The 21,258-nt window shown below is 44.4% G+C and overlaps 5 protein-coding genes across 6 annotated transcripts in view; 3 read left to right on the forward strand and 2 right to left on the reverse strand.

The window, feature by feature from the left end:
* LOC126562130 (leucine-rich repeat-containing protein 15-like) overlaps window positions 1-21,258 on the forward strand; it is a 487,244-nt gene that overhangs the window by 212,914 nt on the left and 253,072 nt on the right. The window lies entirely within an intron of this gene.
* Window positions 3,439-10,894, forward strand: LOC126561472 (uncharacterized). Its single transcript, XM_050217637.1, has 6 exons — window positions 3,439-3,735; window positions 3,813-6,293; window positions 6,377-6,549; window positions 7,050-7,260; window positions 7,365-7,508; window positions 10,739-10,894. Exons 1-6 carry the CDS (start codon window positions 3,439-3,441, stop codon window positions 10,892-10,894), a joined length of 3,462 nt encoding a protein of 1,153 aa, XP_050073594.1.
* LOC126562889 (uncharacterized) lies at window positions 7,543-8,699 on the reverse strand. The gene is made up of 3 exons (XM_050219488.1): window positions 8,568-8,699; window positions 8,089-8,485; window positions 7,543-7,745 (listed from the first exon to the last, which is right to left on the reverse strand). The coding sequence occupies exons 1-3, from the start codon at window positions 8,697-8,699 to the stop codon at window positions 7,543-7,545; spliced, it is 732 nt and encodes a 243-aa protein (XP_050075445.1).
* Window positions 14,254-14,925, forward strand: LOC126560986 (peroxiredoxin-6). The gene has a single exon (XM_050216936.1). The coding sequence runs from the start codon at window positions 14,263-14,265 to the stop codon at window positions 14,923-14,925; it is 663 nt and encodes a 220-aa protein (XP_050072893.1). The 5' UTR covers window positions 14,254-14,262.
* LOC126563532 (WASH complex subunit 5) lies at window positions 15,092-19,459 on the reverse strand. Its single transcript, XM_050220178.1, has 7 exons — window positions 19,335-19,459; window positions 18,969-19,263; window positions 18,394-18,904; window positions 16,487-18,137; window positions 15,822-16,277; window positions 15,363-15,740; window positions 15,092-15,286 (listed from the first exon to the last, which is right to left on the reverse strand). Exons 1-7 carry the CDS (start codon window positions 19,457-19,459, stop codon window positions 15,136-15,138), a joined length of 3,567 nt encoding a protein of 1,188 aa, XP_050076135.1. The 3' UTR covers window positions 15,092-15,135.

Genomic DNA, 21,258 nt, shown 5'->3' on the forward strand with positions numbered 1-21,258 from the left:
AATGGTCACCAGAAGAAGGAAGTCCGATTGAAAAACGTTCAACAGCCTTATCTGTACATAGAAGAGAGTGTGTGTGTGTGTGACGAGTTCAGGCTGGCACACTACCATTGTGTTCCGGAACCGCATCCAAGTAATAGTGACAGTTTACCGCGCACGAGCACGTTGGGTTTTACGTTGCCTACCACCGGGAGGGAGCATCAGTTGGTGTTGCAGCTACTGCATGAAATACAACAGCCATTGTCACAGCCAAGTGTGAAAGGTGAATTGCAAAACGCATTGTTGCAGTTCACTCACACAAGTGCAGCTAGAATGCATTCATCTCCTGTTCCAAAGGCTTTTGCCCTTAGCCGTGTCACTGGATCCAGTGCGTTCTCCAATACCCTTAGCAAGTGCTTTTTGGTAGAAGATCATGTTTACCATAGAGGCGTAATAGTACAAAAAAATTCTTCATGATGTCTCTCTTGAAAACGACAACAAATCCAGAACTGAAAATAGAGCATGTTTCTCATGTTTGGCTCACACACAGTCTCGAGCAGCGTACAGTAAAAGAGGAATGGCCAGCGACAGGAGAAAATGAACGCGTTCGTCGAACCCCGGTAGTGATAAGTCGGCAAACCCAAGTTCCTGTATTTGTGTAAAACAAAACGCTTTAGGAGATATCGCCCCGCATGCCATAGTCTTCTAATTTTCTTCGCAACCACACACAACAGAGAGAAGCGATTTGGTGCTTAACTAGCAGGTAGTAACTAATCCAGCGTTTGTACTTGCAATACGATCGGTGATTAATCCAGCACGCGTTTTGCATGGAGAGTCAAACCAAACTAACTATCATTACCTATTTGCTGTGAATGGTGCGTACTAACTCGCAAACTTAACCGTTTTTTCCCCGACGATATGGTTTAAATATGGTAGAAAAGTTTTGTTACAGAGAAAAGAATCACTTAGCGCTTCTTCATCGCACTCATTCATGCGTTTGTTTGTTAATATTTCCCGCTTCCATTGCATCGCACATTGTATTGCTTTAGTTTAATTTATTTAACTTTAAAAAGAAACGCATTGTATACATTAGGGGGCTTCCAGATAGGGAATACTTCTCCGGGCAGCTGCTGTTCGTTTGTTATACTTACACACACACAGACACCAAAGGGACGCCTCACAACACAGCCATAGAAGAGAATTTGTGCTAGCCAAATCGAACCGTCCTAGACGGTTGCCTGGAAAGGTGCCACAATAATTACCAGCAACAGCTCCCTTTTCAGAATAGGGGAACAGAATAATAGAAGAAGAAAAAAACATACCAACACAGACACACCGAATGACCGAAAAATTCAAGTAAAACGAAATGAATCAGATCTAACGCCAGGCGTTGCCTCAATGTATCGGATTTGTTAAATTTAGCATGATAGTAGTGCGCTTACAGTGTGCAACACTTAATGATTGTATCTTAAACTGTTTATATAGGAGAAATGTGATTGAACATATAGGGAGGGAAGGGGAAAATACCCAGCTGAGGTCTAATATCCACATGAGAATATGTGATATTAGATAAGTTTATAGTTCAAAGTGAACAACTTTATAGGGTATATATTGGAAGGGAAGCAACACTAGTAGCAATATTTTCCAAAAAAGACTTATTTTAGATAAAAAAAATATGCAACAAATGCAACGTGTGCTTGTCTGATTTTTGTTGTTGAAAGAATCCGAAACCGATATACTCGATCAATCTTCTTTTTTACTTGAGTTTGGTGTACTGGACATCCCGTATTCAACAGTAATCGATCTCTTCACTGGATTAAACTTCAGTTGACCTTTCTCCAGTTTGATATCTTTATTGCCTGTCCCAGTCATTGTACCTGTCCGGTTTTAGTCATCATCGAGATATCTGCATCACCAAACAGCTTAGCTAACGTCTACATGGTACTATCTGTTGAAGAAGTCTTCTCTCTGGTGACGGATGTAGCTCCTCGAAGGGAAGCGAAAGGGAAATTGGGGGCCATTGAATCTGCTGACCCGTTTGGGAAAGTTCTTGTTGATTCAGAGACTCCTTAATAGCTCAGGACGCCCGAGGCTGCTCTCTCTTCTTACCGTTAAACCCGCCACTGCTTCGGTCTGTAATTCGAAGTAACCATCATTATAGCAGAATAGTACATTCCTAGTTCATTGTTTTCAACATCGATTTGGTGGATCATAACCCACACAGCTTTGAAAGGCTCGATTCTGAAGCCGTTAGTTTCACAAGATTTCGGGTTCTTCCGGATATTGTGAGGACGCTACACAATTCCGACTACGCAACAAAACTCCGTGCTTCGAGCATACTCCATTCTTCATCCAAGGTGCCTGTTGATTCGCCCTACCGCATGGCCTATGCTTCATGCATTTGCTTACAGTTTCACGAAGTTCCTCGTTTGCAGAGTCGGGAATTTCAGCCGAAACCAATCGGTCGTAATCCGCCACCGACCGAAGTTTGTCTGCATTACCGAGTATCAGCAAACAGTGAGCATTGGGAAGACCACGTTTTTTATCTGAAGCCCAACCACTCCCGCCGTAAGGTCCTCCAGGATTGCCTTAAGTTTCAATCGATAAACGACCGAGGTGAGATCTGGTCGATCGGGAACTTGCTGCCGTGGTAATAAAGACTCGATCACTTCTGGCCACTTAGGGTTGCACGTTATAAGTCCGGAGCAATGGATCAATGGGGGCAACATTTGTATAGCGATACGTTTTTGAAGTTGATCTCCCATTTCCCATCTCTTCGGAGACTCTAAGCATCCCATCTGATTAACGACTTGTGGGGTCCAAAGACAGAAGAAAAAATTGGCCGCTGCTAACATGTAGTATACATGCTGGCTTTTTGCACACTTCCAAAGAGCTGACACGTTTTATTGAGTTAGTAACCTGTCCTTTAATTCGAGGTAGAACTAACAGCTAACCGATCTTGTCTTCAAAATCATGTCTTGCAACTGCGCACAGCTCGCAGATTTGTTTGCATATATTCCTAATTGCTTTCCGAATTATTGGAAAACTTCCTGTTTTTAAGTTACCACTTCATAATGTCTGTACAATTCATTGTCGGTTGCCGAAATCTAACCGAAAGAATTCAGCCCTTTTTCGAATTTGCTTTGCCTTGCTGCAAGAAAATATTTGTACGCGATTATCAAGCAAGTAAAATTGTTGATAAGAAGTCGAACTGTCAAACGGAATGCATCACAAGTTTGACCAAGCACGGGTGTTGGTACGCGCTTTGCAACATCTTCAAATAACATTCAACGCAGGAAACGAAAACATTGTCCCTAGTGCCGCCAAAAGTGTAAATCGATTTTTTGCCCCATTGAACTGTGTTTCGCCAACGATCGCCATTTGTTTGTCGATCGTTGCAACGCGCCAGCGCGCTTCGGATGCACCCGCTGCCGTGGACAAACATTCACAACACAACCCAGCATGAGTGAACCCGCATCGTGTAGCATTAAAAATGTTCCGAAAGATGTGCCCGGTAAGCAGCCGGGAGCGGAAAATTCTTCGTTTTCCAACCTGAGTGAGGAGGGTTTTCCGGCGGGCCCATCACTGAAATCGCCTACACCGGCGGACTATACCGCCAGCCTGAGCGATGATGAGCCGAAGACGCTTACTACGCTGGAACCGGTGAAGAAGCACGAAGGTGTAGTGGAGAAGAAAAGTGTTCCTGCTGCAACTGCTGCTGCTGCTGCTGCTTCAAAGACCATTCCAAAATCTTCAAACGTAAAAAAAATCTAACACCTTGCAACTTATTGTATTTATTTAGGCTGGATTACATGATTATTCTTCTTCCGTTACAGTCAGCTTCTTCGCTACCCGTTAGGAACGAGACGGTGAAACCCAATAAAACACCCGACAAGGACACACATCCGAGTGAGAGCATCATAGAAAAGATGCGCAACAAGCTTAGCAAACATATCGAACGTAAATCGCTAAACTCGACACCGGCTAGCCCGCCGCTGGACATGAGCGGTGCAATAGAGATACCGCAGGATCTAATACTGAGTAACGACATACCACAAACACCGATCGCGGCACCCGACTCGAAGGAAAGCAAGCTGGACGATCACGATCTGATCGCCATCCTGGAAGGCAACGTGGTTGCTATACGGGAAAATGCGTCCGAGATAGAGGTATGCGTTGGTTCAGACGAGACAAAAGATTCTGGCGGTGGTGAGATGGAAATTCTGTCCTTTTCCATCATCAACCCGGACGAGTTGCAGCAGGCAAAGAAGGAACGGGAAATGGAAATAGCTCGCCGACAGATGGAAAGCTTACCGACCATGCCGAAGGTCCGAAGACCTCGCATTAAAACGATGCCCAGAAAGGCAGACAGCTTGAAGCAGACCGAGGAGCGGTTGTGGCCGATAGAGGTAAAGGAAAGTGTTGCTGCACCAGCTGCTAAAGAGATCAAATTGCCGCCCGGTGTGACGATTAAAGGGCAGACCACGATAAGACCTTTGGTGAAGATACCGTTGGACAGTGGGTTGCCGATCAAGAAGGAGCAACAACAGTCGGCAGAAGCGGTGAAAGCGATGATAAGCAAGAATTTAAAAGAAAAATTATCGAAAGATATGAAAGCGGTCAGCGTGACGGTGAAGAAGTCAGTGTCAAAATTGGATGTCTCACAACCCAAAAAATCGCAACTAGTAGATTCGCTCGTTTCCGACTGGGATGATGAGCCGGGATCGGGACAGCGTCCGGATGAAGTAGATGGGATGCTAGCGCCACAAACACAGGAAAATCCTATGCCTACAATAGTACCCTTGAACGCTAAACTGCAGGACACAGACCCACCAGAAGATCAGAATCAATTTATTCTACCGGTAGCACCAGCTGCCGAACCGAAGCGCGCGATTAAGCGCAAAATTATATGGGATCCATCCGATTCGACCGTACCGTTTGCAAGTTTGGTGAAATCCAAGCGTGCACAGTCAGCAAATATAAAAGCAGACCAGAATCCACCCCCCGGTTTGGCACCATTACGACGCAAGCGGGCGGATTCGGTAGCGGTGCGTATGATCGACGGTACGCCACAGTTTAGTACGATTGGTCCGGTTCGACAGCGTGCGAAAACTCCCGAGCTGGGACAGATGATCGTACGGCAGGTCCCACCGAAGGTCGAGGAGTTAGTCAATGATCCGAAAGCAAAGAAAAGGAAGAAGAATGAAATTGAACGGCTGCTTGGAGACGAGGGCGCCATCAATATGCTGTACGATGTGGAGTGTGAAACGAACCGGAAAGATCTCCTCAAAGAAACCGAAGTAGATACAAGCGATGAGGACGAAAAATTGCTTGCTAAAACGAAAATCATAACCGATGCAGTTATCAATCAGGGTAAATCGCCAAACGAGTCGTCAGCGCAGGGTTTGCGGATTAGGACAAAGCGCTCGACTACACCGATGGGTCAAGCGGGAACGGTCACAACCACCAGCCCACAACAGCAGCATAGCACCAAAGCGTCCAGTTCGTCACCGAGTTCGGTGACTAGCGTCACGGCGGAAGCGATGAAAAAACCCTCATCGAATGGGACTGCCACCACTGCAAACGTTCCACCGATAACCGGAGCCCGCAAACGTAAAATGACGGCAACGGCCGCCAGGGAGTGGGAATACGTTTACAATGCTCAACGCAACGACGATGCGATGATCATACGGCGAAGGTCCAACAGTTCCTACTCGAGCGGTGCTGCCAGTCCACGGCGTTTAAGTTTCGACCAGACGAACGAGCCAGCAGCTGGCTTTGGGTCAGAAAACTCATCTACCTCGCCCCAAAACGCTACCCACGAACAACCAGCCGCCAACCGGAAGCAGAAGGATGGAGCGTTTCCGTTTGCAAAACCTCCCGCCAAAAATGAGTCCCAGTCGAAGGGTACGAAAGCATCCGGAGCAACGACATCGGAGGAGATTAAATTTAACCCTTCGCTGGTGGCCAACATGCGCGGCAAGCTTACCAAGGTCCTGAAGGGTATGAAGGGTGCTGTCCCATTGGCCACGAGCACACCCGGTCAAGATGTACCGGTACAAAATGCGAAAAAACAACCGATTAAACGTAAAGCACCACCGGCGCTCAGTTCGGTCGATGTGGTGGATTCTTCCGATGCAAGTACGATCGCTAAATCACCAACAGCGAATGAGGCGGACTTGGAAAAACAGTTGGATCAGTTGAAGCAGATATCGTGCGTCAAGCAGCATGGCAACTACGCGGAGATTGTGCTAGCGGCTAAAGGTATCGAAAATCGTGACGCAGGAGACCCCTTGATGGATGTGTTTTCGTTCGACGTAAGTTAGAGCATGCTGCAAAAAACAATAGGAAACTAGGTTTTTCTATGGCCGTTTACCACCTTTTTTCCTTGTTTTACCAGCTGTTGACTGGGCTGACCAACATGTTGACGATGCTGCAGCGCGATGAATCCGTCCGTGCCGTACTGATACGATCGTCTGGTGCACACTTTAGCCGCGGAATAGACGTCGGACACCTGATACAGCCAATCGAAAAACGTCCGGAAATAGTCGAAAGCATGAGTGTATGTTTGATGTAAGTGTTTGCTTACTTTTGTATCCGCTTTAACGCATGATTCTGGGTATAGTCGTCGACCGCAAGCTTCTTTTTATAGATCTCTTTAGTTTCCAATGGTTCAGCATCCGCGATTAATTAACGTAATTCAATGATAAAAAATCGAATTGTATGTAATCCGAATCGGATCGAATCTTTCAATTCAGATCCAATCCTAACCTTCCTAGGGATCGAATCTTCCGAATCCCGAATCGGCCAACAGCTTACGCCTAGTCTAAATAGCTTCATTGTTGGGTTAAAAGACAGACCCAAGGTAGATCAAACTTTAGACGGCATCAAAGAGGTGCGATCCCCTAACTTCTGCTTTCTTCTTTGAGACTACACTTGAACACTTGATCAGGTACATATGTTCCGATTGACGTAATCCTCTACGATAGTCCAGCTCCTAGTATAACCTTAATGCATACTATTTCCTTGCAACCACTCCTTAATACAGTCACATTCCTTTACCACCATTGCAGGAAGTTCCTGAAAGCGTTGATCGGTTTCACCAAACCGATCGTTGCGGCCGTACACGGAGATGTGCTCGGTATGGGCGTAACGATATTGCCCCTGTTCGACCTTGTAGTCGCCCAGATGGGTAGCAGCTTCACCGCACCGTACGGACATTTCGGATATCTGCCCGAAGGCATCGGAGCGTTCACCAGCTGTCGAACGCTAAAAGGCAAAACGGTAATCCATCGAGAAGCAGCCACTAGTAACGAGAGATACGTTTGTTTTGGCACATTTATTTTTATTCCCTTCCATTTCCATTTCGCTTTGTTCGCGCAACCCAGGTGGCGGATCTGTTTTTGTTGGGCAAACGTTTGACGGCTACGGTAGCGTTGGACTATGGGCTGGTAACGGAAACGGTTCCACCGGAACGGTTCGAAGAGCGTGCACGTTCGGTCGCACGAACTGTCGCCAACCAATCCGTCCAAGTAAGTATTGCTGAGGGTGATCGGTGCATGCTAGTTACCACCAGTCGTAATCGTAAATCGGTACACAACGGGCCAGGTATGCGGGCCCTTGATAAAACAGTTCACTCACGTCATCTTCGTACTCGTCCAGATCGAACTTGCACTGGTGCGACATGGGGCAGGTACAGCGATGATAGATAAAACCATAATCGCGTCTCCCGTAGCCACAGAACTCGTGCGGTGCACAACGTTTCATTGCTGCAAAATGGGATCGAAACTGTAGAATGCTACTCTGTGTATTTTTGTATTTGTGTGAGTTTTTTTTTTTAACAACCCATAAGAGCGGTCATCTGGGGACGGCCCCAGATCCGGATTATTCCGGAACAACCCCTTCAATACTCCGAAGTAAATCCAGAGTTAATCCGATTCGGGATTTAATGAGGATTTACCCATCACTACTGACCATCCCCAACTACGTGCTATCAGCAGAGTCTAGTAAGCCATTTTGATGGTCGGCATGACCTAGAAGGTCGTTAAGCCAAGAAAAAGAAGAAGAAGAAGAAGAAGAGTAGCAAGTCATATATCTTTCAAGTACTCTTACCTACACACTTGTAATTCTGCACTACCGTGAAGAGATGGCGAGCATCGTTAAAATCCTCCCCGGATCGATTGTGAAACGTCCAGTAACTTTGCCGATGGTCACACAGACAGTCGACAACGATCGACACATTCTTCACACCGTACGATTGGTACAGTGTTTTGCGGCGCAGGGCAATCTCGCCGTCCCGGCACGGGCGCAGATTGCGCAGCGGTGCGCAGAACTTCATCTGCGTCCGGCTGTTCACGTTCATCACGTTCCCGTGGCGCGTATGCACAACCGGGCAGCTAGGTGTATTGAGCGGACATCGGCACACCTTGTCGACCGTGCTCGGCATCCAGTGACGATGGTGAACGATATTGCACACCTCATTCTCCCGGCACGTACCCATCATGGTGTCCTGGCGAGCGGGGGAAGCGCACAAGAAGAAAAAAACTCTTACAAAAATACGTGCTGAAAACCATAATTTGATTAATGCTTACATAATCTTCATAATGATAACGGTAGGGTAGTGCTCCTTGCGTTAGAAAGATTGCCGCAACGATTGCACCGAACAGTAAGCGCGCAATTAACTCGCTTGATGTGCAGCAATCGGCGCCACGTGCAATCGTCATCCCGGCAATCCGACTCGAACAGAAATCCCTTCAAAAACAGAGAAACAACGCGCACCAAAACACTAAGGCCCGGCCTGGTTGCGATGAGCCGTGAAGCGACGTGCGCGCGACCCTATTAAACCCGACCGATGATGATGATCGGCCAACAAAACTGATTCGGTCTGCCAAATCGTACGCAAGCCAAACCGCTCCAAACGCACGGGATCAGTACATCCAACGGTGTGTGTACGTACGGACGGACGAACCACGAACACACATACCGAAACCGCGCCAATTTGCCAAACCAGATTTGTGGTTCGCTCTTTCCCGCACGAGTGCGGTACGGTGGTCCAGGTTCGGTTAGGAAAACCACCTGCAGGATGCACGGCACGAATGCGTCATAGGTTCTGCAGGGAGGTGGTGGATGAAAAATGAGGGTCTGTGTTTGATGATTCTGGTTTTTACAACACAGCAACAAATTTTACGGTTTGTGTCTGGTTACACGTGAAATTTTGTGTGGAAAATAAATCTTCCACGGTGTCCATGTTAACGGTGATTTACGAAATGTGTCCCCAATAGAGAGAGGAAGAGAGGGCGTGAGAGAAGTTGAGTAGGGACAAGCAAAAAAAGCGGAAGTGCCGTTGTCGCTGTGATCAGTTTTCAATTGAGACAAACCAAGAGGGTGAAGTGTAACCAGCAGGCACGTCATCCACGATCAACGACGATCGATCATGTTTAGGAAAAACACGAGTACGTGGAGTGTGCCAGGATGGGGATTTTCAATGGGAATAATCGGTGACGAGAAAAAAAAATCCCCGTTCCTGATTGCGCTTAGATGGGATGGATGGATAGATACATCCGTTACGGTCCAAGAGCGCCATTTAGACAGGCGGGAGACATAAATAAACAAAAAAGCGCTTGAGTGTGGCCGTGTGTGGCCCATCATCATCCTCATCATTCTCATCAGAGACGGAGAGAGAGGAACATCAAACACATTTTTCCTATCCACCATTTTCCCAACCGGCACCTGCTTTCCTCGAAAGCGAAGAAAGAAAATGAGCGGCGGATCACATTTCGTGCGGTGATGTTCGTTCGTCCGCTTCAACGGATGCAACTGTGTTTGGTCGAACTAATAGGGGGCTTTTCCGTGCGTGTGATTGTTGCTTTTTTTTCAATTTTTGAACGCCTCATTTCTCATCAACTCTTGATTTCCCCCAAATCATCGGACGAGTGATTTAATGATGCCTTTATCCTTGAAGCGAATTTTATTGCCTTTGGGTTGATTGAATCGATTGAAATTGGTTGGCTTTAGTATGGGCAAGTTGGTTGAAGCATTTGCATTTGTATTCTGTACGTATAACCAACTCTAACTCAAATGGGGATTCCAAAATAGGGTGATATTTTGAGGGATGATTTTAGTCTGATAAATAATTACCATCTTTGGGATGCTTCATTTTGCTTCTGAAATATTATTTTTAGGTACACATTATGTTTTGATCTATATTTATGATCGGTCACTTACCGACCGACAGTAGAAATGCACTGTAGATTATGCAGAATGTGTAAATTTAGATCATTCACTAGTGATGGGGTCATACGACTCTTTCCACCGGATCGATCCGGAGTCGGAGTTCGTCCCTGGTTACTTCGAACCGGTAGGTTCGTAAATAGCTCGTTCGAATGTGCTGAGTTAGTACACATTTTCACAATAGTTCGCTGTAGTATGCTGCTTTTTGGCTAAACAACCCACTAGGTCACGAAGGCCATATAATGGCTTAACTACTCACTACGGTGGAACGGTCTGGATCAGATGGAGTAGGTTCTTGTATTCTGATAGTTGTGTATGCAGAAAATACAGCTAGTATTAAAAGTTCTCGATCGGATTTATACTTAGCTGAGGGAATTGTAGAATAGCTTCGTTAGAAATAAGCTGGTATTTCGACCGTTTTTCTCACTGTGCTCATTTTAAAATTCCCTTTTTTTAAGGTACAACATTTTACCACATTTTTTTCAAAATAATTTTTCTTACTATTTATTCACTACCCAACAAAAAACAACAGGCCATGCAAACTATAAAGCGACATCTACGCCGAGATCTTGTGACCAAGATGGGATCGCTGCTAATGATGGAGCAAAAACGCCAAGCCGAACAGTGGTGCACGGCCGAGTGTCAGCAAAAGTTTAAGCTGTTCGTTTCGAAGGGAGGAGAGCTTTAAATTCGCTATAACGTTATACGGTGTACAGAAAACGAAATACGTACAAAATGATCCATTTTGTGCAATGTGCAAGAGTGCGAACTCTAGCCCTTGGCGTATCGCTCGTGTCAAACCAAGATGTGTCGAACATATGAACAGGTTCAGGTTTCAGAAACAATTTTTTCATCATCTTCCATCTTCGTTATCATGATTTGCATTGTTGTATCTTCCATTTAACAAAAACAAAAACGTAGTTTAATATTATGGTACTATGTTACACAATCTGTGCCTATGCCCTGTTATACAAATTATTGCATTCGACTTCAATGGTCGAAGAAGTTGTTTCCTAATGGATTAATAGCGATCCTTTTCAGCGTTTCTTTTAGCACAGTGTTACTATTTTTTGTTTACTTTAAATAAGAGTGGAGGCTAATGGAATAACAATACTAGAGTGTTAGACAAATGTTATTTTGTAAGAAAATATAGGGCAGTAGTGCAACCTAATTACTGATGATGGATTTATAATTCAATTAAGCTATGTAGGCGACCAGATTTATTATTTTTATATATATATTTTTTTGGGCTCTGTATAAGAGCGAGAGAATAGTGCAAAGCATATTATTTGCAGAATCTTTATTTCCGACTCTTTCTGTTAATTTTTTAACGATAACTTTTATAAACTGTGCTACAAATCATATAGAGAGGTGATAATGAAGCAATCATTATTAAACGAGTTATATGTGGCAACAAATAGGGACAAAGGAAAGGTTTTTTGAAGAAAAGAAAAACAAATCATTGAAATGTATTTCGATTGCAGAATAGAACATTGCTACAATATTGTTTAAGGAATATATTTTAAACTGAAATATTGTGTCCCTCTACACACGAAAGAAAGAATTAATTGCTACCCCAGAACAGCAACAGAGGGTATATAAAAAAAATACTACCTGTTGCTGCGGGAACAAATCCGGAATACTAGTTTCGCCGTCGTGAGATTGACCGAGCGAAGGTTCGGCCTATCTTGATACTACTCGAGCTAGTTTCGGATAAGAGTGAAGACGCCCGGAATTGATCGGTTCAGACAAATAGCCTTTTCCTCTGAGAAATCAGAGCAAGTTTGTTAGTGTCGAACTCCGTTCAATCCAATTGTCAACTCGAAGATACCGTTCGGTTTGAAGGTTAAAAAGCGAGTATTTTATTAACAATCTTCTTGTCCTTACATACTAAAAATGAACATGGTAAGATGAAGGTAAAAGTGGGCCGTAAGAATTAGAAACAGATACAATGATTATCCTTATACGTTAGCGTTAGCCTAAATTTTGGATGTATCCTAATAGTAAGATATCCTTTGTTTACTTGTCTTTGTATGTATTGGTCCTTAGTAGCGGACCTTACGGTTCCTTAGCTTGTCTATGGGTGGTTTCATTTCATTACACACTAAATGCGAGCATACTGCAGAATATATAAACGGCCAAGTTATAATGAGCTATCTACGCCCTAATTTCCTGTAAGGACGATCGCGCCGTTTATCTGATACGCGCACGCATCTCGTACGTTAAGCGTGTTTTGCCTGAGCCATACTTGCATTTATGTTTAAGCGATCCTTTTTTATTGCACTGTCGGCAGTCCGAACGTACCTCGACTCGTGCACTTGCATAGGCTAGCCTTGGTACTTTTCGATTTCCCTTAAGACGTCCCTTTGAACGTATGCACAATTTGGTGCTATGAAAGTCTCATGTTTTATGTGGATAACGTTTCTATTTTTTAATGTGCGTATGGTCCGTCTTAACATTCGATTCGTTACCGCTATGCTTGTCTCTCTCATGCTGTAACTCCTACAAGGCGAATTAACGTTTCTTGTTTTAGGATATCTTGGCTTGTTCCGATATGCTGCATGTGCTTACATATCCTTTTTTACATATTTCATGCTATCTTTAATCGCGTTCCCAACACTACCTAATATGTTGTAGGCCAATTAGCTTTCTCTTCCACTTCGATTTGGTTTTCCCCTCCATGACGGAAATCTTGGGTTTTCCTCCTTTTATGAGCACATATTTTATTCGTAAATTGTTTGCCTCTCCAACTATTGCTTTTTGGTGTCGAGATTTAAAGGCCCCGGGCCGGTGGCAATTTCAAACTGTTGAAATCAATAGAACGCGGGCCACGAGCGATATCAAAATCAAAATTTCTGGTTCTTCAGGTTCAGGTTAACGGTCAAAATAACTGTTTAAAACTAGCATCATAGACAACCCTGAACAATACTGAATGCACTCTCGTGTTGACAGGTGCATTTTTCGCCGATATGCCGGTATGCGCCGGTATGCCAAAATTTTGTTTTTTTTTTCGTTGATTAAAAAATATTTATTTGCATGAATTGCTCCCTTAACGATTGTGAGTGAGAATTGTTGAATTACGTTTTATCCTTTAAGTGGGCAACCGGATTCACGGGTATTTTTTTTTTTCAACTTCAAACGACAATAACTTTTGATTCATTGCATGTATGTACCTGAGATTTTCAGTAGCCTCCCAACTTTTTATTTCTGATTTTTTTGGTGCTTAAATTGTAATTTTCAGAAACCAGTAAGTATTTTATTTTGATTTATTTTAAACTTTACCACGTAAGTTGGCAACCACCATACCCGGGTATTCCATACATTTTGTATGGAGAATGACGTTTATCTTCTTCTTCTTTTCGTACTGTGCTCATTTTCGAGTCAAATTCAATCGGATTTAAATTTTAAATGGATCGTTAGTTTTATCATAACATAAAAAATGAATTTTCATTGATTATCATAACATAATAATGAATGAATGAAATAGATATTAGATCTACAAAAGCAACAAAAAGTGTAGAATAAATAATTATAAAAATATATGAATAAATATATTACATAAAAATAAAAATAAAATTGTATAAGAAAGTCATTTCACGTTGGAATTATTCAATTTACGAATACCATGCAGCAAAGTATCCTACAATATAATAAAATGTATGACGATCCATTTTTTTATTTATTTTTTTGTATAATATGAGTGATTTAAAAAAATTGTCTATAATTTGGCATCATTGTTCAATGTTCATTCAACATTCCGATTTATAAAGATTCGCACGAGTAGAAAATTATAGAAAGCATTGTTTACCTACGAAAACCGTTAATTGTATACGTCAAAACGTATGGAATACCCGGGTATGCCGGTTGCCTACTAACGTGTGTAAATTTGGTTGCCAACTCTACGGTTAATAATATTTTGATGAACCTTTCCCCGTTCCAATTGTTTATTGTCATTTTTGACGGATTCAACTGACGCTGTTATTGCTTTGTTCGACACTAGAAGCTGCATTTCTGTCCCACTGCACAAACAACTAACGCGTCCTCCCAACATCAAACATGGCGCTCAACCTCGGTGAACCTTTCCCCAACTTTACGGCCGAAACCACGGTCGGTACGATCGATTTCCACGAGTGGATCGGCGACAGCTGGGCCGTACTATTTTCCCATCCGGCTGACTACACGCCCGTGTGTACGACGGAATTGGCCGCCGTTGCGAAGCTGGTGCCCGAGTTTGTTAAACGCAACGTAAAACCCATCGCCCTATCATGCGATACGGTTGAATCCCATCTCGGCTGGATTGAGGACATCCTAGCGTACGGCGAGTTGGTCACTGACGACCCGTTCCCCTTTCCCATTATTGATGATTCGAAGCGTGAGCTAGCGGTTAAGCTCAGCATGCTCGATCGTGACGAGATCAATGAGGCCGGATTGCCCCTAACCTGTCGGGCAGTGTTCATCATTGATCCCACTAAGAAGTTACGGCTTTCCATCCTTTACCCAGCGACTACCGGGCGGAACTTTGCCGAGGTACTGCGTGCCATCGATTCGCTGCAGGTGACGGATGAGGGCAACGTAGCAACACCGGCCGACTGGATGCCGGGCGATACGTGTATGGTGCAACCGTCGGTACCGGAAGATCAACTGGCGACACTGTTTCCGGCAGGGGTAACCAATGTGACGCTGCCTTCGGGGAAAAATTATTTGCGCAAAACCGAGTGAAGAATAAAAGAAGTGAGTGCCCACAAATGACTTAAGCTACTCGGTACTTAAAAGGAAAGGCACAGGGAGAATGATGGAATTTATAATTATATTTCGGTTGGGCCATTACTATCAGCTTTTAAATAGCATTTTTGAATAATATTTACATTAAATGTATTTGGTATATTGAAGGAATACATATTATTGGAACAACTTGAAGAAAAACAATTGTCATTTAATGTCCGCAACAAATATGTACTGGTCGAGAATGACCGCCGAAAGGTACTGCTCCAGATAACTTCTCGGTATATCAGCGACTCGTGTAAAGATCTCCAAAAATCGTAAGGCAAACAAAGCTTCACTTGCTACACCATTTTTCCCTCTGTAAGTAAGCCAAAATAATGTTCACCAGATATTAGTTTTACTACTTTGCGATACCGGAAGTCCGTTAAACTTACTCCAAACTGGCATGCACAAAGGACAGCACGTACTGACAAAGGTACTGCAGAAATAGATCCGTTTCGGACGCATCAAACTGCCGCAGTACGGTTAGCAGCCCGACCGTAAGTGGATGACCATCGATCGATTCATTTTTCCGCTTCGCCACCAAACTGTCCACATTTTCCATGTACTGCAGCTTGGCCAGGGTGCCGGTAAGGTACAGGAAGAGCAGTAGTGGTAAAAAGCGCGGCGGTTCCCGTTTGATGTACACCTTCCGGTAAGGATCGTAAAGACCGGCGTACAGAAGGTAGGTGTTAAGTTCCGCTACCAGTTCGGCACGTGGCAGTGGATGGGTTTCATTGAGCTGGTGCTGTTGGAATTCAAGCAGAATAGCTCTGGGTGGCAAAGAAAAATATAATTAATTTCAAGGAATTTTAAACCCCGTTAGCGCAAGTTTGTACAGCAAGTGTACTTACACGTTCAACGATTTCAGGGAAGCTTCCAGCTTGGTGGCCCTGATTTTGCAACTACAGTTCAGCTCCAGTGCCAGCTGACAGCGAAGCGTTTGCTTCTGTCCTATTTTCAACAACCAATCCCCAAACGAACTGGTGCTAAAGAACCGCGACATGTTCGAGACGAGCGAGGGATATATTTTGGCCGGATTGCCTACAATGTCCGCCCGCTCTAGGTCAGTTTTAATGCCCGCCAACACATCGCTCCAGTTGCCTGGGTCGTGTTGAACCTTACGCTGAACAGTGCTTATCATTAGCTCCAGTTCCGATTTGATCATCGCACCGTACAATCGATCTAGCCCGATTAGTCCAGCCGGGCCGAATGTTTCGTTGATTTTATTGGCAAATTTGTTCGTCAGCAGCAGCTTGTGTGTTTTGTAGTCGTACCAGCTGGAGCAAATATCGATGTAGATCGTTGTTCTGCGGCAGGGAAAAGAGAAAGAAAATGACAATTGAAATTAGAAACAAATCGTACACTGACGATTCCTCGCAATTCGAATCCCGAAAGAGTTGTGTAAAAACTTTTCTGTGAGGAGGTAATTTAAATCATTCATAAGAAAGATTTATATCACTCACTCACTCAGTACGCCACAACACTTAGTTCACAGCGCTCTTTAACCGGGTCTTACTTTGGATCAGTAATACGTAGTATCTCCCGGGCCAGTCGGCCCATAAAGTTGATCGACGTCATATCGACTGGCTGGTAGATCGGAATCGGTACCAAACCACTATCGAGATCCCCACCACCGGTTGCATCCGGTTGCTCCCAATCGTGGGGTTTAGTCTTCAGAAACGATTGACATTCTTTCTCCACATTGAAGCGAACAATACGCGCCATCTCTTCGTTCCAGATGCGCATACAGTGTATGTTCAGATAGTCCTGCACATACTCGAACGAACGTCTGTACCCGTGAATGATCTTGTGCAGCGCATCTAACCGTGGATACAGTTCCGTTTCCTTCACCTTCGCATTAAACACCAGCTGCTGATGAAATGCTTCGGCCACGTTCTGTACCAACTTCCGCCGTATGCCATCCTCGAGCAGCTTCCTCGAGTCCAGCTGCACCACACCGACCAGCGTGGTCTGCATAGCCAGTATGCCCTCGGTAAAGGTGGACAGGGTGTAGGTAAGCTTCGCTATCTGGAACCGTTCCTCGAACTGTGTGTACTCCTTCATCCGTTCCTTCTCTAGCCGGGCCGGCAATTCCTTCAGCACGTTCGTCTGCAGGTGAACGATTTGGGCGAGCAGGGCAAACATCGTTTCCGGTATGATTTGTACCACCTTGCGGACAAAGTTTGCCAGCTCGTTGCTGTAGTACCGTGACACATCGATCAGATGCTCGGATTCGGCTTGATTGAGCCGTAACAGAGGGATTTCTAATGCCGACGCAAGCTTCAAAAACGTTGAACGTAGTTTTATCACAAGCCGCGGCTGGTGGCGAATGTTTTCCTGCATCATACCGGTGTACCCGTCGATCAGTCGCCACGCATAGCTAAAATCTCCTATTAGTTGCAAATTAATCAGATCATTCTCTTTAATGCTAATCGTGTGGAACATTTCGTGCAGATATTGGCGCGTTTCAACGATATGCTGCTTCACCTGCATATTTCGACTTAGCCCGTGAAAATCTTGCACCTCCTCCAGTGCTTGCAGCAACTGAATGATCGTACGTCCAGTTTGGCTTAGCTGTACCTCCTCCCGGCTCAGTCCATCGATCTCTTTCCGTATGTTGGCAAAGCATCGGCTTAAGCTCTCGTTTTTGCGTGTTTTTACAAACGGTTTGGCTCCGGAAAATGCATCCGCTAGATCTTGCATACGATCGGTCGCTTCCCGGCGATAGTCAGCCCACCGCTCATCCCGTTCCTCGAGCAATCGTTTCAACATTTCGCGCACCTTCAGTTCAAGCTGGCTTGTGTTGAGCAGTAGCTCGAAAAATACCACCCCACGAAATTCGATCTCCTGCTCGACCAGTTCCCGCACCTGCCGGCATCGCTTTGATGCGACGGTTGAAGCGGTATCGAGCAAACTGGAGCTAACACTGGTCGTGTGCAACATAATCCATCGTACAGTTATGTTACAGTCACGCACTAGGGCCATTACTTTCGGCATATGATCGAGTAAATTCTGCTCGGTCAGGTTGCCCTCGCGCAGAATGTGCCGGGTGCGGGTTAGTAGTGTTTCCATCGAATGTTTCTGCCGGTGACATATTTCCTTGAGATTGGCAGTGTCCAGCGTGTTTGTGAGTGCCGTTTTGGCGGCTTTAAATGGTTCCCAAGCACCTGTAAATGAGAAGGGGCAATTTTTTTAGACAAACATCTAGAGTTTTTTTGTCATAATTAATTATAAATAAATAAACACCTGAAGTTTTCCTAGACTTGCCTTCCGAATCACTCTAACGACTATTAACTCCATGGGAGTGAGTTTGATAATAACAATTCTCGAAAGAATTTAAACACTCTTTGCGATTTGAGTCTCAAAATAATTGCTAAAACTCTTTATATGGAATACATTTAAATCATTAGAAAGATTACTTACTAATCAAATTAACCGTGATGCCCATGTACAGCGACACGATCCAATTGTTTGAGAAGAACTTGTCCACAATTTCACGCATCCGTGCCGGCTGATTGTGCAGCGTTTTGGGTGAAAAGAAAAGACACACGTACAGCATTCCGGCCTGGTTCGCAAGTGCCGTTGAGTGTTGTTCCGGTAGCGGATAAACGGCGATTTGATTGTACACATCATCGGACCGCAGCCGGCCAATTACCATGTCGATGTACAGCGGGCTAATGGGAACGCGGGCAAAGAAATCTTCCGGATAGCTGACCAGCTTACGGCCCATCATCCCGCCACCGTTGTTACTGGCCGCACCATCGTTAAAGCCGGTTGAACGAAGCAATTTGCACACCTCATCAATACTACTATCGGTGTGCGTTTTCAGCGCACTGTACCGATTGTAGGACACCAGTATGCGTTCCCGCACAATCCCAGGGATGTGCAGATCGGCTACCAGCAGCATCATACCGTACAGATACAGTGCCTCACACTGCAAGGAAAACATTGGAATGAAATGAAAAACGTTTTCTTGCCGGCACGTCCTGCCATCCTACCATCAGCTGTTTGCCTTCCGCATCCTGAAACACCTTCTCCATGGACTGCTGAATGAAGAGGCCCGCGTTCAGCTCTTCGATGAACGTGTTCAGATCCTTCACATACTTGTGGATGCTTTCAAACACGATGTAGAACCGATTTAGCGTAACGATATAGTTTTCCCGCAGCTCTTCGTCGATCAGCCGCAACCTTTCGTCCGCTTCGATCTTCGCTTCCTGCGTATCGGCAATTTGAAAGTAACCAAAGTCTTTGATGATTTCACCATACTTTTGCTGCTCTTCCTTCGTTTTCAAGCTGCCAATAGTAGGGAAGGGTTCGATATGTTTTTAGCTCGTTTCTTTGTTGGTCCTGTTTCCCTTACTTACTAGAATATCTCCGGTACATAATCCTTCAGCCGCAACAGTTCACATATGATGGTATTTCCTTCCGCGACGATTTGCAGAATCGTTTGACCGCACACATTATTCTCGGCGAGGAATTCAGTCGCCATCGTAGGATAGGGTTTTTGTGTGTTGACAAAAATTCTGGACGATCCTGATCAACACAGTACGATGCGATGAATCATAATTTGATAAACATCATCAAAACAAAACCTACAGAACAAGATGGAAAAATTAAGAAAATTGGGCAATTATGCAGCTGGTGCAGGGCTGCTTTTAAAGCTGTGAAAAGAGGTTTCTGAACTCTGGACTGAAGTGGTTTTATCTGTGTTGTGTGTTAAGAAATTAAACTGTTTGAGCAGACAGTAAAATTGTTTTATAAAATCTACAAACATTTATTTCCTTTTATTCACTTGAAAAATTCATTCTGATTTTGTTTCTAGTTCAGATCGCGCATGTTCGTTAATTCGTCACCCATCCCACTGTGCCAAGCGAGCATAGCAAACGTCAAACAACGCTCGAGCCATTTGACAGGTCGACTTCAGCAGAAATAATCCGCCCGATTGGCGTCTTCGATGTGAAAAAAGTTGCAAACCGGAAATTTACAGCAACAATTCACAGAAAGAGTGCATTTCCAGTTGTGTCTCGTGCTGTGGCAAGGTAAGTGTGCATCGTTTTCCCGTTTAAGTGCGTGTGCCGTGTAGTGTTCCGTTTCCTGAGACCTGAGTTTTGCATTGATCGATAGACCCAAAAATGTACGGTTTGCCTTCCGCTGGGATATGGTGATGCCGAAGGAAAGCGCTTGCTTTTCGTGCTGGAAGTGAAAAATAGGCAATACTTGTGTTTCCGATCAAAGTCAATGGGGGTTTTTTGCACGTTAAATCGTCTGCAAGGAACTACGGTGAGGTGTTTTCGTGTTCCGTATCTCAAGTGTAAACAAACGTGAAGCATAGTTTACGTCTTTTTAGCGCTCAACCAAGAGCCGTCACACGGGGAGCTTGACGCGTAAAAGCTTTAGGTCGAGTTTTGGTTGGCCTCGTGCGTGTGTGTGTGTGTGGTAAAGAGTGGGTGAGACACGGAGTGGAAGGGACGCAAAAGCAAGATATGATGGATTTGAGTGACATTTCGTTTTCGGCGCGGCCACTAATTGTTCTGAATTCCATATCTAATCGATAGGAGATGTTTATTTTGAGGAGTTTTTGTTGGATGCGCTAAAAATGTCTGCATTGTTAGAATTTATGAATTACCCTCTTATGCTACGCCACAATGCTACGGGAGACAGGGGTAGCCATTTTGTATGATGCTGCATCGATATACTACGGGTGAAAAAGATCGTTTGCGTGCCGTTTTGAAACATAAGTAGGCATTATTTCTTTATTGAGGAAAAGGTGGAAAGCAGTGACCATATTTGTATGCGAATTTTGTAAACAATTAGGATAACGGGGCCTTGGAGAAAATGTACCTTTTTGACAGTGGCTGTCATGTTGCAGCATAGCTCACATACTCAAACACACACACATTTATCACGGCGCATTTATGTTGCGGCTCATAGGAGAATGTGTGTGAGTGCGTTTTTGAACGTGCACGTATGAGTGGAGGGGTTTGACCACTGGGCCAAATATTTCTTCATCATTCATTTCACAAGCAAATGGGTACAATGATGTTGTAAAGTTGTCCTTAAAACAATGTATTTTTCATATTGATTTTTGTACAAACAGAATAGAGAATATATGCATCAATCACCAACATGACATGACATGAAGCGAAAAAAAATATGAAAAAGCACGCAATGCGCCGTTGACAGACAGCTGACACATAGAACGCACACTAGCGAAATCACGCACACACACACACACACACACAGTTGCGCGTTGCCTTGAAGCAAACTCAGCGACGCCATTTTGTTTTT

Source organism: Anopheles maculipalpis, chromosome 3RL (genome assembly GCF_943734695.1).
Source record: "Anopheles maculipalpis chromosome 3RL, idAnoMacuDA_375_x, whole genome shotgun sequence".
Taxonomy (NCBI): domain Eukaryota; kingdom Metazoa; phylum Arthropoda; class Insecta; order Diptera; family Culicidae; genus Anopheles; species Anopheles maculipalpis.

Bases quoted from the DNA above. Each gene is read 5' to 3' on its own strand.
- LOC126560986 (XM_050216936.1), top strand. From the start codon at position 14,263: ATGGCGCTCAACCTCGGTGAACCTTTCCCCAACTTTACGGCCGAAACC.
- LOC126561472 (XM_050217637.1), top strand. From the start codon at position 3,439: ATGAGTGAACCCGCATCGTGTAGCATTAAAAATGTTCCGAAAGATGTG. The intron at 6,550-7,049 runs GTAAGTGTTTGC...CCACCATTGCAG, and splicing joins AGCATGAGTGTATGTTTGAT to GAAGTTCCTGAAAGCGTTGA. The intron at 7,509-10,738 runs GTAAGTATTGCT...AAAAAACAACAG, and splicing joins TCGCCAACCAATCCGTCCAA to GCCATGCAAACTATAAAGCG.
- LOC126562889 (XM_050219488.1), bottom strand. From the start codon at position 8,699: ATGACGATTGCACGTGGCGCCGATTGCTGCACATCAAGCGAGTTAATT. The intron at 8,486-8,567 runs GTAAGCATTAAT...CCCGCTCGCCAG, and splicing joins GTTATCATTATGAAGATTAT to GACACCATGATGGGTACGTG. The intron at 7,746-8,088 runs GTAAGAGTACTT...CCCATTTTGCAG, and splicing joins GCAGAATTACAAGTGTGTAG to CAATGAAACGTTGTGCACCG.
- LOC126563532 (XM_050220178.1), bottom strand. From the start codon at position 19,459: ATGGCGACTGAATTCCTCGCCGAGAATAATGTGTGCGGTCAAACGATT. The intron at 18,905-18,968 runs GTAGGATGGCAG...TTTTCCTTGCAG, and splicing joins CGGAAGGCAAACAGCTGATG to TGTGAGGCACTGTATCTGTA. The intron at 18,138-18,393 runs GTAAGTAATCTT...TCTCATTTACAG, and splicing joins CATCACGGTTAATTTGATTA to GTGCTTGGGAACCATTTAAA.